This window comes from Gracilinanus agilis, chromosome 4 (genome assembly GCF_016433145.1).
Source record: "Gracilinanus agilis isolate LMUSP501 chromosome 4, AgileGrace, whole genome shotgun sequence".
NCBI lineage: Eukaryota > Metazoa > Chordata > Mammalia > Didelphimorphia > Didelphidae > Gracilinanus > Gracilinanus agilis.
In genome coordinates, this window is record NC_058133.1 from 241,450,846 (window position 1) to 241,468,534 (window position 17,689).

At 35.2% G+C, this 17,689-nt stretch overlaps 1 protein-coding gene across 1 annotated transcript in view; it reads left to right on the forward strand.

Moving 5' to 3' along the window:
- The window catches only part of MYOCD (myocardin), a 116,080-nt gene that overhangs the window by 72,836 nt on the left and 25,555 nt on the right, over positions 1–17,689 (forward strand). The window contains exons 4-5 of the mRNA XM_044675180.1: positions 15,770–16,020; positions 17,427–17,577. Coding sequence (XP_044531115.1) covers positions 15,770–16,020; positions 17,427–17,577 — 402 coding nt within the window. The remainder of the gene's footprint in view (positions 1–15,769; positions 16,021–17,426; positions 17,578–17,689) is intronic.

Here is a 17,689-nt window from a genome sequence, read left to right on the forward strand (position 1 = left end):
GTAGCCCAGAAAGGTAATTAAGAAAGAGAAATTTTAAGGGTCTCATTAAGATGAAAATGTTTATATGTCTATATGGAAAGAGGACATCTGTAATTCTCAAAAATTACTCTTAGTAGTAGAGAAGATAGAAGGAATTTACTCAGAAAGAGGGTGGAGAAGTAAGGTGATTATGATGATATGATGTATATGTAAATGTGATGATATGGAACAATATGTCTGTATGATATGACATGTATGCATATGAATGATATGTTAAAAAATCAGTCAAAGGCTGAGAGGATTGCACTGAGAGAAAAGGAAAGGGAGAGATAAAATGAGGTAAATTATATTACATAAAGAAGTGTGAAAAATCATTACAGAGAGGAGAGGATAAGGGTGGTAACAGGCAATGCTTAACCTTTACTCTCATTGTAACTGGCTCAGAGAGGATAAAACAAGTATTTTATCCCAAAGAAAAGTAGAAGAGGAATAAGAAAAGAGAAGAGGGAGGTAATTGGAGGGAAGGAGCACTGAAGGGGGTGTATGTGACAAAAAGCAGAACATGATGAGGAAGAATAAAGAGAAAGGGAATAGAGCAGGATTTAAAGGAGCTAATATGATGGAGGGGAATACACAGTTAGTAATCATAAAACTACATGTGAATGGGATGAACTCACAATTAAATGGAAGTGGATTAAAAACTAGAATCCTACTCTATGTTGTTTACAAGAAACACAGTTCAGACAGGGTGACACACACAAATTCAATGTAAAAGGCTGGAGCAGAATTTATTATGTGCCATATAAAGTAAAAAAAGCAGGAGAAGCAATCATGAGACCAGACAAAGCCGAAGTAGAAATTGATCTGATTAAAAGAGATAAGTAAGGAAATTACATTCTGTTAAAGGTTGCTATAAACAATGAAGTAATATCATTACTAAACATTTATGCAACAAATGGCATAGATTTCTAAAGGAAAAATAAAAGGAGTTCAAGGAGGAAATAGAAAGTAAGACCATATTATTAAGAGATCTCAGCCTTCCCCTTTTAGACCTAGATAAATCAACCCAAAAAATAAATAAGAAAGAAATAAGAGGAGCGAATTAAATGCTAGAACAATTAGAGTTAATAAATATCTGGAGAAAACTGAAGAGGAATAAAAAGGAATATACTTTCTTATCAGCAGTACATGACACATATACAAAGTCTGAACATGTACTAAGGCATAGAAATATTGCAAACAAATGCAGAAAAGAAGAAATAATAAATGCCACTTTTTCAGATCATAAAGTCATAAAAATTATAATTAACAATGGTCCAAGGAAAGACAAATTTAAAATTAATTGGAAACTAAATAATCTAATTCTTCAAAACTGGTGGGTCAAAGAAGAAATCATAGAAGGAATTATAGAGTTGATTAAAGAGAATGACAATGAGGAGACATCATATCAAAACCTATGGGATAGAGCCAAAGCCATACTCAGGGGAAATTTTATATCTCTGAGTGCTGTGGAAAATATATGTAAGGTAATGGGGTCACCAGGGATATTAGAAATAAACTAAGTGGTTTGTGGGGACACACACACTGGGATTTATGAGAGACTATGGAAAGACCAGAGTTTACTGGATTCCTACAGGAATGACAGTTGAACTTAACTGTCACTCAGCTTCCACCAGGCCAGAGTATAGTAGCAGGCTGACAAGGTAAAAGGGACTTAACAGCTTTAATTATGTTTGACTAAAAGGTGGGAAAGGGATTTCTATACTTAAAATCTAAAGGATAAAACCACAGGGCAATGGGAGGACTTATTCTACTCTTATCTAAGTGATCTAAAATAACAGGGCCCAAAGAGCTGTAAATGGAGTCTCTGCCTCAGACCTGGAACCTGCCAGGCTTGAGTACAGCTAGGGCCTTTTGTGGCTTTGGGATTCTCACTGCAATCCACTGATGATCTCTGGATGCCAGAAGCTAAAGTTGTCTCAGGAACCAGTTTGTGAGGGTTTTGCTTGAAGCACTGTCCACCAGAACTCAAACTTCTCCTCCTCCCTTGGCTCTATAGATCTTGTCCTTTTGCTAGATGCCACACCACACAGGATCCCAGGGAAAATCAGGATGCAAGATGTCCTTTTACTCTGAGTGCTCCCAGGGCTAAGCACAGTTTGTGTTAACCCCTAATGGAGTCCCACTCAGAGCCAAGTTACCTCTTCCTGCTCCTTAATTCCAACCTGGAATTCCCAGCTCCAGCTCCTTCCTGCTATGTACTTCCTAATCAATACCTAATCTAATATTCCTCACAACAGTGCCTATACCAACAAAATAGAGAGGAGATCAATGAATTGGTTGTTCAACTTAAAAAAAATTAGAAAAAGAACAAATGAAAAATCTCTAGAAAAAAACTAAATGGGAACTCCTAAAAAGTGAAGGAGAAGTTAATCAAATTGAAAGTAAAGAACTATTGAACTAATAAACAAGACTAGGAGCTGGTACTTTGAAAAAACAAATAAAATAGATAAAGTACTGGTAAATCTAATGAAATAAAAAGAAAGAAGAGAATCAAATTAACAGTACCAAAGATAAAAAGTGTGATCTCACCTCTAATGAAGAGGAAATTAAGGCAATTATTAAGACCTATTTTGCCCAATTATATGGCAACAAATATGATAATCTAGGTGAAATGGGTGAATATTTACAAAATATAAATTGCTCAAATTAACAAAAAAAGAAACAGAATTATTAAACAAGCCCATCTCAGAAAAAGAAATTGAAGAAGCCATCAAGGAACTTCCAAAGAAAAATCCCCAGGACCAGATGGATTCACAAGTGAATTCTATCAAACAACTAATACTATTACTATACAAATTATTTGACAAAATAAGCAAAGGAGTCTTACCAATTTCTTTTTTATGACACAAATATGGCATTGATTACAAAGCCAGGCAGACCAAAAATAGAGAAAGAAAACTACAGACCAATCTCTTTAATGAACTGCAATGCAAAAATCTTAAATAAAATACTAGCAAAAAGACTACAGTAAGTTATCACCAGGATTATTCACCAGGTGGGATTTATACCAGGAATGCAAGGATGGTTCAATATTAGGAAAACATCCATATAATTAACCGTATCAATAATCTAAACAACAAAGATCACATGACTATCTCAATAGATGCAGAAAAACCCTTTAACAAAATACAACATCCATTCCTATTGAAAACACTAGAAAGCATAAGAATGGAATGTCCATTCCTTAAAATAATAAACAATACACATTTTTAGCCTCAAAATTTTTATTTTTAGAAAATTGTCCCATGGTTACATGATTCATGTTCCTAATCTCTCCTCCACCCACCCCACCCCGTCAACCCCAGTAGCCAACGCACATTTCCACTGGTTTTTACATGTCTCATCAATCAAGACCTATTTCCATATTATTGATAGTTGCATTGGGGCAGTCGTTTAGAGTCTACATCCCAAATAATATCCTCATCAACCCATGTGTTCAAGCACTTATTTTTCTTCTGTGTTTCTACTCCCATAGTTCTTCCTCTGAATGTGAATTGCATTCTTTTTCATAAGTCCCTCAGAAATGTCCCAGATCATTGCATTGATGCTAGTACAAGAGTCCATTACATTTGATTTTACTACATTGTATCAGTATCTGTGTACAATGTTTTTCTCGTTCTGCTCCTTTCACTCTGCATCAATTCCTGGAGGCCATTCCAGTTCACATGAAATTCCTCCAGTTCATTATTCCTTTGAACACAATAGTATTCCATCACTAGCAGATACCACAATTTCTTCAGCCATTCTCCAATTGAAGGGGATACCCTCATCTTCCAGTTTTTTGCCACTACGAAGAGTGAGGCTATAAATATTTTTGTACATGTCTTTTTCCTTATTATCTCTTTGGGGTATAAACCCAGAAGTGGTATGGCTGGATCAAAGGGCAGACAGTCTTTTAAAACACTTTGGGCATAGTTCCAAATTGCCATCCAGAATGGTTGGATCAATTCACAACTACACCAGCAATGCATCAATATCCCAATTTTGCCACATCCTCTCCAACATTCACCACTTTCCTTTGCTGTCATGTTAGCCAATCTGCTAGGTGTGAGGTGGTACCTCAGAGTTGTTTTGATTTGCATTTATATAATTATTACAGATTTAGAACACTTTCTCATGCACTTATTAATAGTTTTGATTTCTTTATCTGAAAATTGCCTATTCATGTCCCTTGCCCATTTATTGATTGGGGAATGGCTTGATATTTTGTACAATTGATTTATCTCCTTATATATTTGAGTAATTACACCTTTGTCAGAGTCTTTTGTTATAAAGATTTTTTCCCGATTTGTTTATTCCCTTCTAATTTTGGTTGCATTGGTTTTGTTTGTACAAAACCTTTTTAATTTAATATAACCAAATTTATCTATTTTACATTTTATAATTTTTTAAACTCTTACTTGGTTTTAAAATCTTTAAAGATCTGATAAGTATACTATTCTGTGCTCTCCTAATTTACTTATAGTTTCCTTCTTTATATTCAAGTCATTCACCCATTCTGAATTTATCTTGGTGTGGGGTGTGAGATGTTAATCTAAACCTAATCTCTGCCATATTGTTTTCCAATTTTTCCCAGCAGTTTTTTTCAAATAGGTTTTATATATGCATATGTATACATACATTTTAATATATATTGATATTTCATCCTATACAATTTGTCACTTCCTTCAAAATATACTTCTTCTAGCTACCTTGATGATAATAATTTTTAAGAGTTACTAATATCATCTTTTCTTATAGGGATACAAATCATTTGAACTTATTAGGCTCCTTAAAGAAAAGGTTATGGATTTTCCCCCTCTCTTAATTAGCTTTTGGTGATTCTCTTGAGTTCTGAGTTAGGGCAGCATATTCTCTGTTTAAGTCTGGTTTTTTTCTTTATGAATGCTTGGAAGTCTTCCATTTTATTAAATGGCCATTCTTTCCCCTGCAAGAATATAGTCAGTTTTGCTGGATAGTTGATTCTTGGTTTTAGACCCAGTTCCCTTGCTTTCCAGAATATTATATTCCATGTCTTCCAGTCCTTCAATCTAGATGCAGCCAGATCCTGTGTTATCCTAACTGTGGTTCCCTGGAATCTGAATGACTTCTTCTTAGCAGCTTGTAATATTTTTTTTCTTGGTCTGGTAATTTTTGAATTTGGCTATAATATTCCCAAGAGTTGTCAGTTGTGGATTAAATGTAGGAGGTGATCTGTGGATTCTTTCAATTTCCATCATTCTCTCTTGTTCGAGAATGTTGGGGGCATTTTCTTGTATAATTTTCTGTAGGATGATGTCCAGGTTTTTCCTTTTGTCATGATGTTCTGGTATTCCAATAATTCTTAAATTGTCTCTCCAACATCTGTTTTCTAGATCTGAGGTTCTGCCAATGAGATGTTTCATATTTTCCTCAAATTATTCATTCTTTTAATTTTGTTTTAAAGATTCTTGTTGCCTTGTGAAGTCATTTGCTTCTAGTTGTTGATTTCTAATTTTTAAAGACTTAATTTCATCCCTGGTTTTTTGGTCATCCTTCTCCTTCTGGTTTGATTTTTTGTAGGTCATCTTTCACCTTCTTTGCTTCATTTTCAAGCTGGTCAATTTTGGCTTTCAAGACATTTTTTTTTCTTGTTTTAGTTCATGTATTTCATTTTTCCTATTGTCTTCAGCCTCTCTTGATTGTTTTTTTGAGTTCTTAAATTAATTGAACTTTAAGTTCTTGAGTTAATCGAATTTTGAGATCTTCCAAAGCCTGTGTCCAATTCACTGCAGTTTCTTTGGTTTTTCTTGGAGTTCCTTGACCTTCTTCTATTTCATTTGTTCTTTGTTCACTTCCTGGAAAGAAGCTGTCAATTGTAATTTCTTTTTTCTTTTTCTGTTGTTCACTCATATTTTTCTTTCTTTCCCTCCTGTACCTTTTCTGCTCTGTTGATAAATTAGGTTAAGCAGATGGTTTTAATGAGCTTTGATGTAAGATCTTCACCAGCTGGGAATAGAAGTTTGTAGCTAGTTTCTCTTCTATGGGGGAGGGGTGTTGGAGTTTCCCTAGCCTCTAAAGACTTCTTATCTGTCTTATTGATGAGATTAAGTTCTGTAGAGCTTGATGTGCCCTGAGTCTAAAACTTGGAGAGAAGTGGGGGGAGGGGGAAGAAGATGGAGAGTTTTCACTGTGTCTAGATTGCTTCTCTGCATTTCTCCTCTATTAGCCTCCCTGTGTCTGTGTTTAATGCCCTGAGTCAGCACCAGCAAAGCCCTCTCTCTGGAATAGTGCATTTGCCCGCCTAGAGATTCCAGGAGCCACTGAAGACTCAGCACAGCATGTGGGGGAGGAGTCCTGGGATTCCCCTTCTTCCTTACCCTCAAACCCAACAGTTCAAGAATTCAGACCTTTTTCTTGGCATACCTCTTGAGCTGTCCAGCAGTAGGATCCCCCAGCTCTGTCCTGTTGTTAGATTTGGTTTTCTTTCCCCAGAAAGTGCTTTGTTTTTTATCCTGATGTGGAAGGGTATGGAGGTCTAAAGTTTTGCACTGTCTAAGCCGCCATCTTCCCAGAATCTTCCAAGTCTAAGGTCTCAGGTCCAGCAAGCAGAGTCTCCAACTCCAACTCAGAAGAACAAAGAAGAACGGACCCATAGGAAATTGTAACTCTCTTTTTTTGAACAGTGTACATTTAGAACCATCAGCAAGTATCATCTGCAATGGGGACAAGTTAGAAGCCTTCCCAGTGAGATCAGTAGTGAAGCAAGGATGCCCATTATCACCTCTATTATTTAATATTGTACTAGAAATTTGAGTAGCAATTAGAGAAAAAAAAGAAATTGAAGGGATTAAAGTAGGCAAGGAAAAAACTAAACCATCACTCTTTGCAGATGAGGTGATGGTATAGTTAAAGAATCCTAGAAAATCAACTAAAAGACTAGTGGAAATAATTAACAACGGAAGCAAAGTTTCAGAGTACAAGATAAACCAACATAAATCATCAGCATTTCTATATGTGTCCAACAAAACTCAACAGCAGGAGTTAGAAAGAGAAACTCTCTTTAAAAATCACTCTAGACCAGTGGTTCCCAAACTTTTTTGGCCTACTGCCCCCTTTCTAGAAAAAATATTACTTAGTGCCCCCTGTTACATACTATCACTGCCCCCTTACAGTTATTCATTGCCCCCAAATGCACCTGTGACCATCACTGCTCCCCTGGATCGCTGGAGCACCCACCAGGAGGCAGTGGCGCACACTTTGGGAATCTTTGTTCTAGACAATATAAAAAATTTAGGAATCTATTTGCAAAACAAACACTAGAATTATACGAATACAACTGCAAAACACTTCTCACACAATTAAAATTAAATCTAAGTAACTGGAAAAACATTAATTGCTCATGGGTAGGATGAGCTAACATAATAAAAATGACAATCCTACCCAAATTAATCTATTTATTCAGTGCAATACCTATCAAACTACCAAAACACTTTTTTTATAGAATTAGAAAAAAATTATAACAAAGTTCATCTGGAAGAGATCATGAATGTCAAGGGAAATAATGGGAAAAATGCACTAACAGTACCAGATCTTAAACTGTACTATAAAACAGTAGTCATCAAAACAATATGGTACTGGGTAAGAGAGAAAAGGATAGATCAATGGAATAGACTAGGGGTAAGTGACCTCAGAAAGCTAGTATTCAATAAACCCAAAGATCCCAGCTTTGGGACAAGAACTTGCTATTTGACAAAAACTTCTGGGAAAATTGAAAAACAGTATGGGGAAAATTGGGTTTACACCCTATACCATGATAAATTCAAAATGAGTAAATGACTTAAATATAAAGAGTGAAGTCATAAGTAAATTAGGTGAACATAGAATAGTATATCTGTCAGATTTGTGGGAAAGGAAGGAATTTAAGACCAAACAAGAGATAGAGAACATTATAAAATGTAAAATGAATGACTTTGATTATATCAAATTAAAAAAAGGTTTTGTAGAAACAAAACCAATGCAACCAAAATTAGAGGGAAAGCAACAAAGTGAGAGAATATTTTTATAACAAAACTCTCTGACAAAGATTTAATTTCCCAAATATATAAGGGACTAAGTAAAATCTACAAAAAATCAAGCCATTCTCCAATCAACAAATGGTTAAGGGACATGAATAGGCAGTTTTCACAGGATGAAATCAAAAGTATCAATAAGCATGTGAAAAAGTGTTCTAAATCCCTCTTGATTAGAGAATGCAAATTAAAACAACTCTGAGGTACCACCTCACATCTAGCAGACTGGGCAATATGGCAATAAAAGAAAGTGATAAATGTTGGAGGGGATGTGGCAAAATTGCTGGTAGAGTTGGAAGTAGATATAACCATTCTGGAGGGCAATTTGGAACTATGCGCAAAGGGCTTTAAAAGATTGTCTGCCCTTTGACCTAGCCATACCACTGCTGGGTTTGTACCCCAAAGAGATCATAAGGAAAAAGACTCATAAAATATTTATAGCTGCTCTTTTTGTAGTTGTAAAAGACTGGAAAATAAGGAGGTATCCAGTGATTGGGGAATGGCTGAACAAATTGTGATATCTGATGGTGATGGAATATTATTGTGCTGAAAGAAATAATAAACCAGAGGAATTCCATGTGAACTGGAATGACCTCCAGGAATTGATGCAGAGTGAAAGGAGCAGAACCAGGAGAACATTGTACACAGAGACTGATTCACTGTGGCACAAACAAATGTAAAAGACTTTCTATTAGCAGTATTGCAATGATCCAGGACAATCCAGAGGAGCTTTATGGGAAAGAATGCTATCCACAACCAGAGTAAGAACTGTGGGAACATAAATGCAGATGAAAAAAATTTGATCAATCACATAGTCAATAGGGATATGATTAGGGTTTTTATGTTGAAAGATCACTCTACTGCAAATATGAATAACATGGAAATAGGTTTTGAACAATGATACATGTATAACTGTGGAATTGCTTGTCAGCTCCAGGAGTGAGGAGAGAAAGGAAACCAAATCATGAATCTTGGAATCATGGGAAAATATTCTTAATTTTTTTTAAAAAAAAGGCTAGGTCACGAAGGGCTTTGAATGCCAAACAGAGCATTTTTTATTTGTTCTTTGAAGGAACAGGAAATCACTGGATTTCATTGATGATTATTTTATCCTCACCAAATCTGGGAGATTTTAACTCTGGGTCTAGCTTCTTTTGACTTTGGATTTTCATTATATAATTTGTAATCAGTTCTGGCATTTTCAATAGAAGTACTTTGGAAGTTCTCTATTTCATTAAAGGTCCATCTCATACTTACCCACTATCATCCTCCTTTATATATATAAAATTTGATTTTATCTGATAAGTGTAGTATACAGAATTGGGGTGATATAGTTTTTTCTAGCTTTGGCTGAGTTCCAAAAGCTGTTAGGGGTTTGGAATCTTGAGGAAAGACAGTTGACTGGATCTTCCATGGAGGGAGGTTGTCAGTCAGCCGAGTTGCCTTGATTACCTAGCTTTAATATTGAAATTTAGCCTAGCTTTGACATATTTACTTAAGAAATTATTATTTTAGATAAACTTCTTCCTTTAATATCTTCCTTTCCTAATACCATCCCTGCCTTCCCTCCCTTACCTTATATGTCTGTAGAGTTAATAAGGAGAGTAATTAGAAAGGAGTTAAATCTGTGAAGGGTTACCTAATTGACAGCATTAGTTATATTTAGTCAGTCATCATTTATTCCCTTTAGATAGCAATATCACTTTGTAAAGCTGAGTTTAAAGGCAGGTCCTTACTCAGACTCCATCTTTGCTTCCCTTCCCCCACCTGAGGTTCCTGAGACAACTGATAGGGCTTTCCTTTGATCCACCTTCCTAACAAACATCCTTCAAAGAAAATAAACCCTTTTGTGTTTCAACAGCCTTGTTAATATAATTTGTCTGTTAGTTATCAAGAGGGAAGAAGAGGGAAAGAAACAACATACTCTAGGCTTAGAGGGAAGCTGGGGCATCCATCTTGAAGGAAGGTGTTACTTCAAAACAAGTCCCTTCCTGTGAAATTAACTAAAGCCTGTTTGTTAATTTCAGTCTAGTCTATTTCCCTCAGCTTGTGTTTGAGTCTAAGTCCCAGTCTGTAAGCCTGCTGTGTTTGTCTGTTTAGTTTAATTTCTCTTCTCCCTGAAGATCTCTGTTTCCCTTCTGTGTTATACTCCTGACTTCAGTCCTATTATACCCTGAATCTCCTTTAATCCCAGCCTACCTGTAACCGAGATTACCCACTTAGCAAGTCTCCAACATCCTCCTTTCAAATTCCCTTATACCAAACACCTTTCCTCAATTACCCACATAACATAAGTTATTCTTGATTGTAAGACTATCTTTTATCTTTTCGATTATCATAATCCAACCTCTTCTCTTCTTTAGGGAAGAAAGTGATCCCGACTCTCCTCATTTCTTAAAGTCTTTCTCTTTGGGTGCTTGTAGTCTCTGTGTACAGTGTTCTTCTGGCTCTGCTCCTTTCACTCTGCATCAGTTCCTGGAGGTCTTTCCAGTTCACCTGGAACTCCTCTAGTTTATTATTCCTTTTAGCACAATAGTATTCCATCACCAGCATATACCACAATTTGTTCAGCCATTCCCCAATTGAAGGACATACCCTCCTTTTCCAGTTTTTTGCCACCACAAAAAGCGCAGGGAAGCTCTAGATTTTTGATATGATAATTTTATTTTTTATTTTTTATTTTTTATTTTGGAAAGTGACAAATGAATTTCCTCTATTTTCATTTTGACCTTAGGTTCTAATAGATTTGGACCACTTATCTTTACTATTTTTTGAAATAATATACCTCAGATTTTTTTTTAGAGGGTATAGTATAATGATTCTAAAATTCTCCTCGGCATATACTAGAGGTCAGTTTTTATTGGTAGGTATCATATTTTCTTCTATTTCCAATATTTCGATTTTTTAAATATTGTTTTTTATCTTATGGAGTTATTTTCTGTTTGGCAAATGTCATGGAGTTCAATTCTTGGGTAAATTTCCAACACCATCTCTGCTAAGCTATTATTCTCAATGTCCTTCTTTCCTCACAACTATCATTTCCTTTAATGTTGTATTTTGTGTCTCTTCTTTCCTTTCTTCCAGTTAATTTTGTAGACCCTGTTGACCAAGGGATTCTTTTCTCTGAAAATCTACTTGGATTTGCTATGGAGTTATTTTTTCCTTGTGGGTTTGCCTTTTCTCAGTCCAAGGTAGTTCTTCATTATGTTCTCTTCTATTTTCTTATCCCCCATCCTCAGTTTCTGGGCTTGGAGCTTTATATTTGGACACATTCTTTTTCCTTTCATAGTCTTTAATGGCATGTATCGTTCTTGCTTTGTCAAACAAGTTGTTAACACTAGGTCCCATATTTTAAAGGCTTTCCTGGATCTGGGAATCCTTTGTCTCTTTCTCCTTGTAAAATCTTGAATTCAGAGTTGGCTTCATTTCTTGGTGTGACCCTGACAGGCCCTAACCAAATATTATTGATTATTCTAATAGTATGCTTTCTACAAAACCCCAGCAGATTTGCTTCCCAAGTGCTATCTTGGCCCTGTTTACTGATGTACCTCTTCTGTGGTTGGACAATAGCTGCCTAGACACTGGGCTGCCCAGGCACTGGGTTGACTCTTTTTGGTTCAGAAAAGGCTTTTGGGCTCTGGGGTGCACAGAATCTACCTGGATGTCAAATCATTTTACTTTGGTCTCTCCGGTTAACATTCTCTTTTGTTTTTTTTTAAGTTTGCAATTTATTTAGCTCTAAAAAATACACAGTATGATTCAATAAAATAAAGATACTTTCTTTAGAATAAAAAGGTATCTTACACATATAAGGATTACTATATCGCTGCTACTGTAAAGAATGATATAGACATTTAACCTAAAACTCATAGAAGTTTTTTTTTTATTACAATGTATTTTTTCATGTCAACAGAGGAAATGAAAAAAATTTTAAAGTATTTCTTAGGAGTACTCAAATGCTCATTCTAATCTGTGATCTCACTGATATGGCTATTCCTTTCAGTAGTGTCAACTTGCTATACATCTTTGCCTACCAATCCTGAGCAGCTCTTGTTACACATGTAATTCCATTATAGATACTAGAGTTCTAGTAGGCACTAGAGTTGATGGAGTTTAAGTTGGGTATTAAAGGATAACTAAGACTCATATAAGTAGAATGCAGTAGAGAGGACATTATAAATTGGAATAATAATACCATAAAGGGTAGAGAGATAGATCTAGACATAGCCTAAAGTGAAGAACTAAGATTGGTGAGTCAGAGTTGACCAGATCCCTTAAATCTTTCAGAGTTGTTTGTCCTTACAATGCTGTTTTGTTATTATAAAAAATTGTTCTTTTGATTTTATTCATTTCACATTGAATTAGTTCCTAAAAGTCTTTCTATATACTATTCATAATTCCTTACAATATAATAACATTCTATTACTTTCACATATATTCAGCCATTCCCCAACTGATAGACATCCCTTAGTTTCCAACTTTTTGTCATCACAAAAACTACTAGAAATATATTTGTGCTTATTAATCCTTTCCCAATTTTTAAAATCTGTTTGGAGTATAGTACAATAGTAATATTTCTGGGTCAGAACGGAAAGCACAAAATTGCTTTCCGAAATGGCTAGAGAGAAGTAGAAAGTTTTAATAAAAATAGTGTTCTATGCTGAAAAATAAAACCGTTATCCATTGTTTTATCTACAAAGCTATCTATTGTAATAGTAAACTATAATACTTAAAATTAAATTATAAGGCTGTTAGTTGCTTTAATAGTTTTATTACATCAAAGTAGTGATAGTAAAGAGAGAGAAATGTTGGAAAGAGGTAGAGACTTGCCTAGCTAAATACCCTAATTGCCGTTCTGATGGATTGAAGCTCACCACGCACAAAGGCTCTTTCAGGTCCAATTTCCAGTCAAAAGAGTCCGAGTGTGTGTCTATGATCCCTTGATCTCACCTTTATAAGCAGTTTTCTCCACCCAGTAGCTATCCCATGTCACATCTCAGGAATCAATCATAGTTCCTTAATTTGCCTGGCTCTTCCCAGTGGGGCAGTGCTTGTGGATTTGGTTTCCCATCTCGTTGGTTTCAACTTCCTTTCTCTGAGGGCCTGTCTATCCCTGCACATCTCAAATGGCTGACTGATTACTTCAAAACAAAGGGAGGGGAATTCCCTTCTCACACTACATAGCATACAAATGCTATGACCATTTGAATAGTGAGGACTGACTAGATCTATAATTTGCTTTAGTCTTAGAGTTTTCTAGAGCACTGAAAAGTCAAATGATTTTTCCAGAAGCAAGACAAGAATTTATTTATTCCTGTGCTAGAGTCATATTGTCTCTATCACACTCTCCTCTCCAAGGAATATGGAATACTCTTTTCTATCCACTTACATGTTCATTTGTTTCTTCATTCAGGGCAATAATTCCAATTCCCAACTCTGTCTGTATATTTATCATTTGGGGACAAAATTGGAGAAGAATAGGACATAATTGAGAGCAATATCATGGTAGCTAGTTCTTCTAGATATTCATTCCTTGAAACTCTCCTACTGGAACAAACATATTCAAAAAAGATGGCTGGTTATTCCCTAATGGGCTAACAAGGGATGTCAGTGGAATTCTTCTCCTGGCTATATTCTAGATGTTTTTTTTTTTTACAAGCCCTAGAAATCTGTTGATTATGGAAGCTCACTTTCTCCAAACTAGTAATTCATGTGTTGGAAATACTCTTTCCTACTTGTGACCTCTCTAATTGTATGACTCTTCACAGAACCTCCACTTATGTAATGTGCCCAATCCAGCCATGTCTTGTTACTCCATTTTGAACTTTATCAACATATACTAGGTAGTGCAATGAATAGAACACAGGGCCTGAAATTTGGAAGTTATTTTTGTTGCTAAGTCATTTTTTAATTGTATCCAACTCCTCATGATGAAAGGAGTGGCTTGCCATTTCCTTCTCCAACTCATCTTGCAGATGAGGAAACTGAGGCATACAGAGATGAAGTGACTTCCCCAGGGTCAGCCAGCTACTAAGTGCCTGAGGCTGGATTTGAGCTCATGTCATTCTGACTTCAGGTCCAGTGTCAAGTCTAACCTTTGACAGATATAGTTGTGTGATCCTGGATCTCACCTCCATCTCAGTTTCCTCATTTGCAAAGTGGAGATAATAACAGAACCTACCTCCCAGGATTGTTGTGAAGATCAAATGAGATAATACTTGTAAAGCATTTACATTCCTAGCACTTAATAAGCTCTATATAAAGTTAGATATTGTTATTATTACTATTATTTATTAATGGGTATATCTTTGTTACCCTTCCTTCTTCTTTCCCCTCTCCTTCTTTCTCCCTCCTTTCTTTCTTGCCTTTCCTATTTCTCCTCTCCTTTTTTTTAAGCTAGCCCTTAGCATGTTTTCTTCTTTGCCTTTCTCTATCAAAATTTAATCTTGAAGGCAAAGATCATCATTCTTTCTACTTAAATGGGTATTCCCAATATTTAGCATAGTGCCTGGTATGTAGTGCACACTTAATAAGTACTTTTTGACTACTGAGACTATCACTTTGATTAGAGCAGCATAGGATAGTGGAAAGGATTCTTCTAAGGAGCCCTGTGTTTAAATCTCAGGACTGCCATTTAGTAGCCTACAACTAAGGAAAAACCATATAACCACGGTATACTTAAAGTTCTATTTCCTTTTCTGTAAAATGAGGACAATACTATTACTATTGACTTTATGTTTTTCTGAATAAAATTACTTCGCAAATCTTAAAAATAACATATAAATATGAGTTAATATTATTATTATATTACCTAACCAGGTGAACTGGAATTTCCATATCTACTTCCTCCCCTGATAGTGCTAGGGAAACAAACAAATTTGCTATCTAACTCTTTTTTTGCTCTATTGAGACTACCACTATCCTGTTTACCCTAGTCACTAAGCTGTACCCAAATCCCAATGTAGATTTCCCATAAAGGGGGAAAGTCTAGATTCATGAACAAAGAGCAAGAAGAAACCTCAGATGTCATCTGGTCTGACCCTGTAATTTTTAAAAATAAGGAAAATAAGGCTCAAGATTTTAAGTGACTTGACTAAATTTTGACAGGTGACAATATTTGAACCTAGGTCATTTAACTTTAGAAACAGTGTTTCTTCCACTATAATGCACTTACAGGGAAAATAGGTTTCAAATCTTGCTTTTTTTTTTTTTTACACTAGGTATATGAGTATGGGTAAGACATTTAATGTCTCTGAATCTCAGTAATGATTTTTTTAGGATCAAATTAGATAGTATTGGTAAATTATACAACTTAAAATATTTTAAATGTTTATTGTTAAATAGAATGTCCTGGCTAAGATGAGTACATTCTTTGTCATTCAAGTCATTAAAGGGTTATTTTTTCTCCTCTCATCTTTCACCTTGGGAAAAGGAAGAGTCTACTTAAATGCTGAAATCTTGAGGCCAGAGTTCTCAATCCATTTCCCACACCATGAAGTGTATTTGGTGGGGTGGATAATGAAAAAGGGTGCTTGATTTAATAGAATTTATTCACATTAGAAGGGTATATGTCTCAAGGTATGTGCCAATTTTATTTTTCTAAAGTTTGTTTCTATAATTCAGTCTCCCCCTCTCATTTTCCATCATCCTCTTTTCTATCTGCTAATTCTTTTTCCATTTTTCAATATCCCTTGCAGTCTAAGTCCTTTACTGACAGCAGCAAGAACCGCCACAAAAAGCCAAAGGAGACCAAACCAAAAGTGAAGAAGCTAAAATACCACCAGTACATTCCACCTGACCAAAAGGCAGAAAAGTCTCCTCCACCTATGGACTCTGCTTATGCTAGACTTCTGCAGCAACAGCAACTTTTTTTACAACTACAAATTCTCAGCCAACAGCAACAACAACAAAGATTCAGCTACCCAGGGCATCACCAAGCACACCTGAAGTGAGTCAATTTAGGAGCCATGGTTGAAGGTAGTGAGTAGCTTATGAACTCATTACAATCACTCTTTTCTATGTTATTTTCACTTATACTCTATTGCACATAGCCATCGATTACACCTTTCAGTTTTCTGTATTTAGTTGTATACTGTTTCTATTGTGTTAGCTTTGTCTTCCCAATGAGATTGTAAATTACTTAAGGCGAGTGTTTGATATCGGGCACTGAAACCAAACCATGAATTTCAAGGACATTAGGAGACATGTCTGGAGAGAAGTGATGATGAGGAAAAGAGACAGCAGAAGAAGAGTAATCCCTCAGACCAGGAAGTTCTGGGTTTGCAGAGATAGTTCCTTCTACCAAACCACTGACCTATTATGAACATTGCCAGAATGAGCAATATTAGTAAATTTAACCCTTCTGAGGACAAGAACTAGAGACTTCAAAGTATTCAGTCAGCAGTTACAGTAGGTTGTTGTTGATTGATCAATCTGTATTTTGGCCACCTCCTCAACAACTATAATCTATTATCATAATTGTTATGTTACATGATCTAGCAAAAAACCATCATCTAGTATCAACATCATATTTTATTGTATCGAAAGAAGTGGTAGTGAACAGGGGAAAAAAGGAGAGAATTAGAAAGTGAAGAGAAATTTCACTTCTAGATTCCTTTAAAATTCTAAAATTCTAAAAGATGGGAGGGAAGAAGTTGAAAAGGGAAGGAATGCCTTTGCTCAGAAAGATGTTGACTTATTAATTCTTGGGAGAAACAAAGGATCCCATTTCTCATAAATGATTTCACTGTGTTCAGCTTTAAGAAAATCCAATATGTAAAATATGACTTTATAAAAAATAAATTTGGAGCATTATGTAAAAATGGATTCTTTCTCTTTTTAGCCCAATTTTTCATAAAACATATATGAGATAAAATAAGGTTAACAATGTTATTAGATAAAATAGTTCTAATTTCTTTTTTTTTAATTATTAGTTCAGGGGAAAGGGGAAGTCATCTTACTACTTGACATAAAATATCCAAGAACTGCACAATTGAATGGGTTAACTACAAATTCAAAAAAGAAATCTAATCTCAAATTTTTCATTTGCTACCTATAAAATTAAGATAGAACATTTTCTTCACCATTCATTCTTTCTTATCTCAAGATGGAAAATATGCCTGGTAATCATCATATTCAAGCTTCTAGAGTTCTCTGTTTTGGGCTATGGACAAGCCAGAATCTAAATTGTTAGTGAAGAACCTAAATGAAAATATGTTCCCTGACTGATCAACCAAAAAAATATTTATTTAAATGCTTTTTAAGTGTTAAAAGTAAAATTTAAATATCAAAATTAAAATACTTTTGTCAAATAAACTATGCAGTTATCTAAAATATCCCATTGTCTGTTTTTAGGGAACCCAATGAAGAGTTGATCAGAAATCCAAACTCATCAGTATCCATAAACAATACTTCTCTATCTCCTGTCAAAACCACTTTTTCTGGACAAACTGGCATTTCTTCTCTCGAGCTGGGTCCTCTTCCAACAAATCTGGATGATCTGAAGGTATATGTTTTGGTGGCTATTTATTTATTTTTAAATTTTCTCTCTTATTACTATGAACTTGATAAGCTTTAATAAACATGAACTTTTTTTGGTGGCTGTTTAAAGAAAAAAG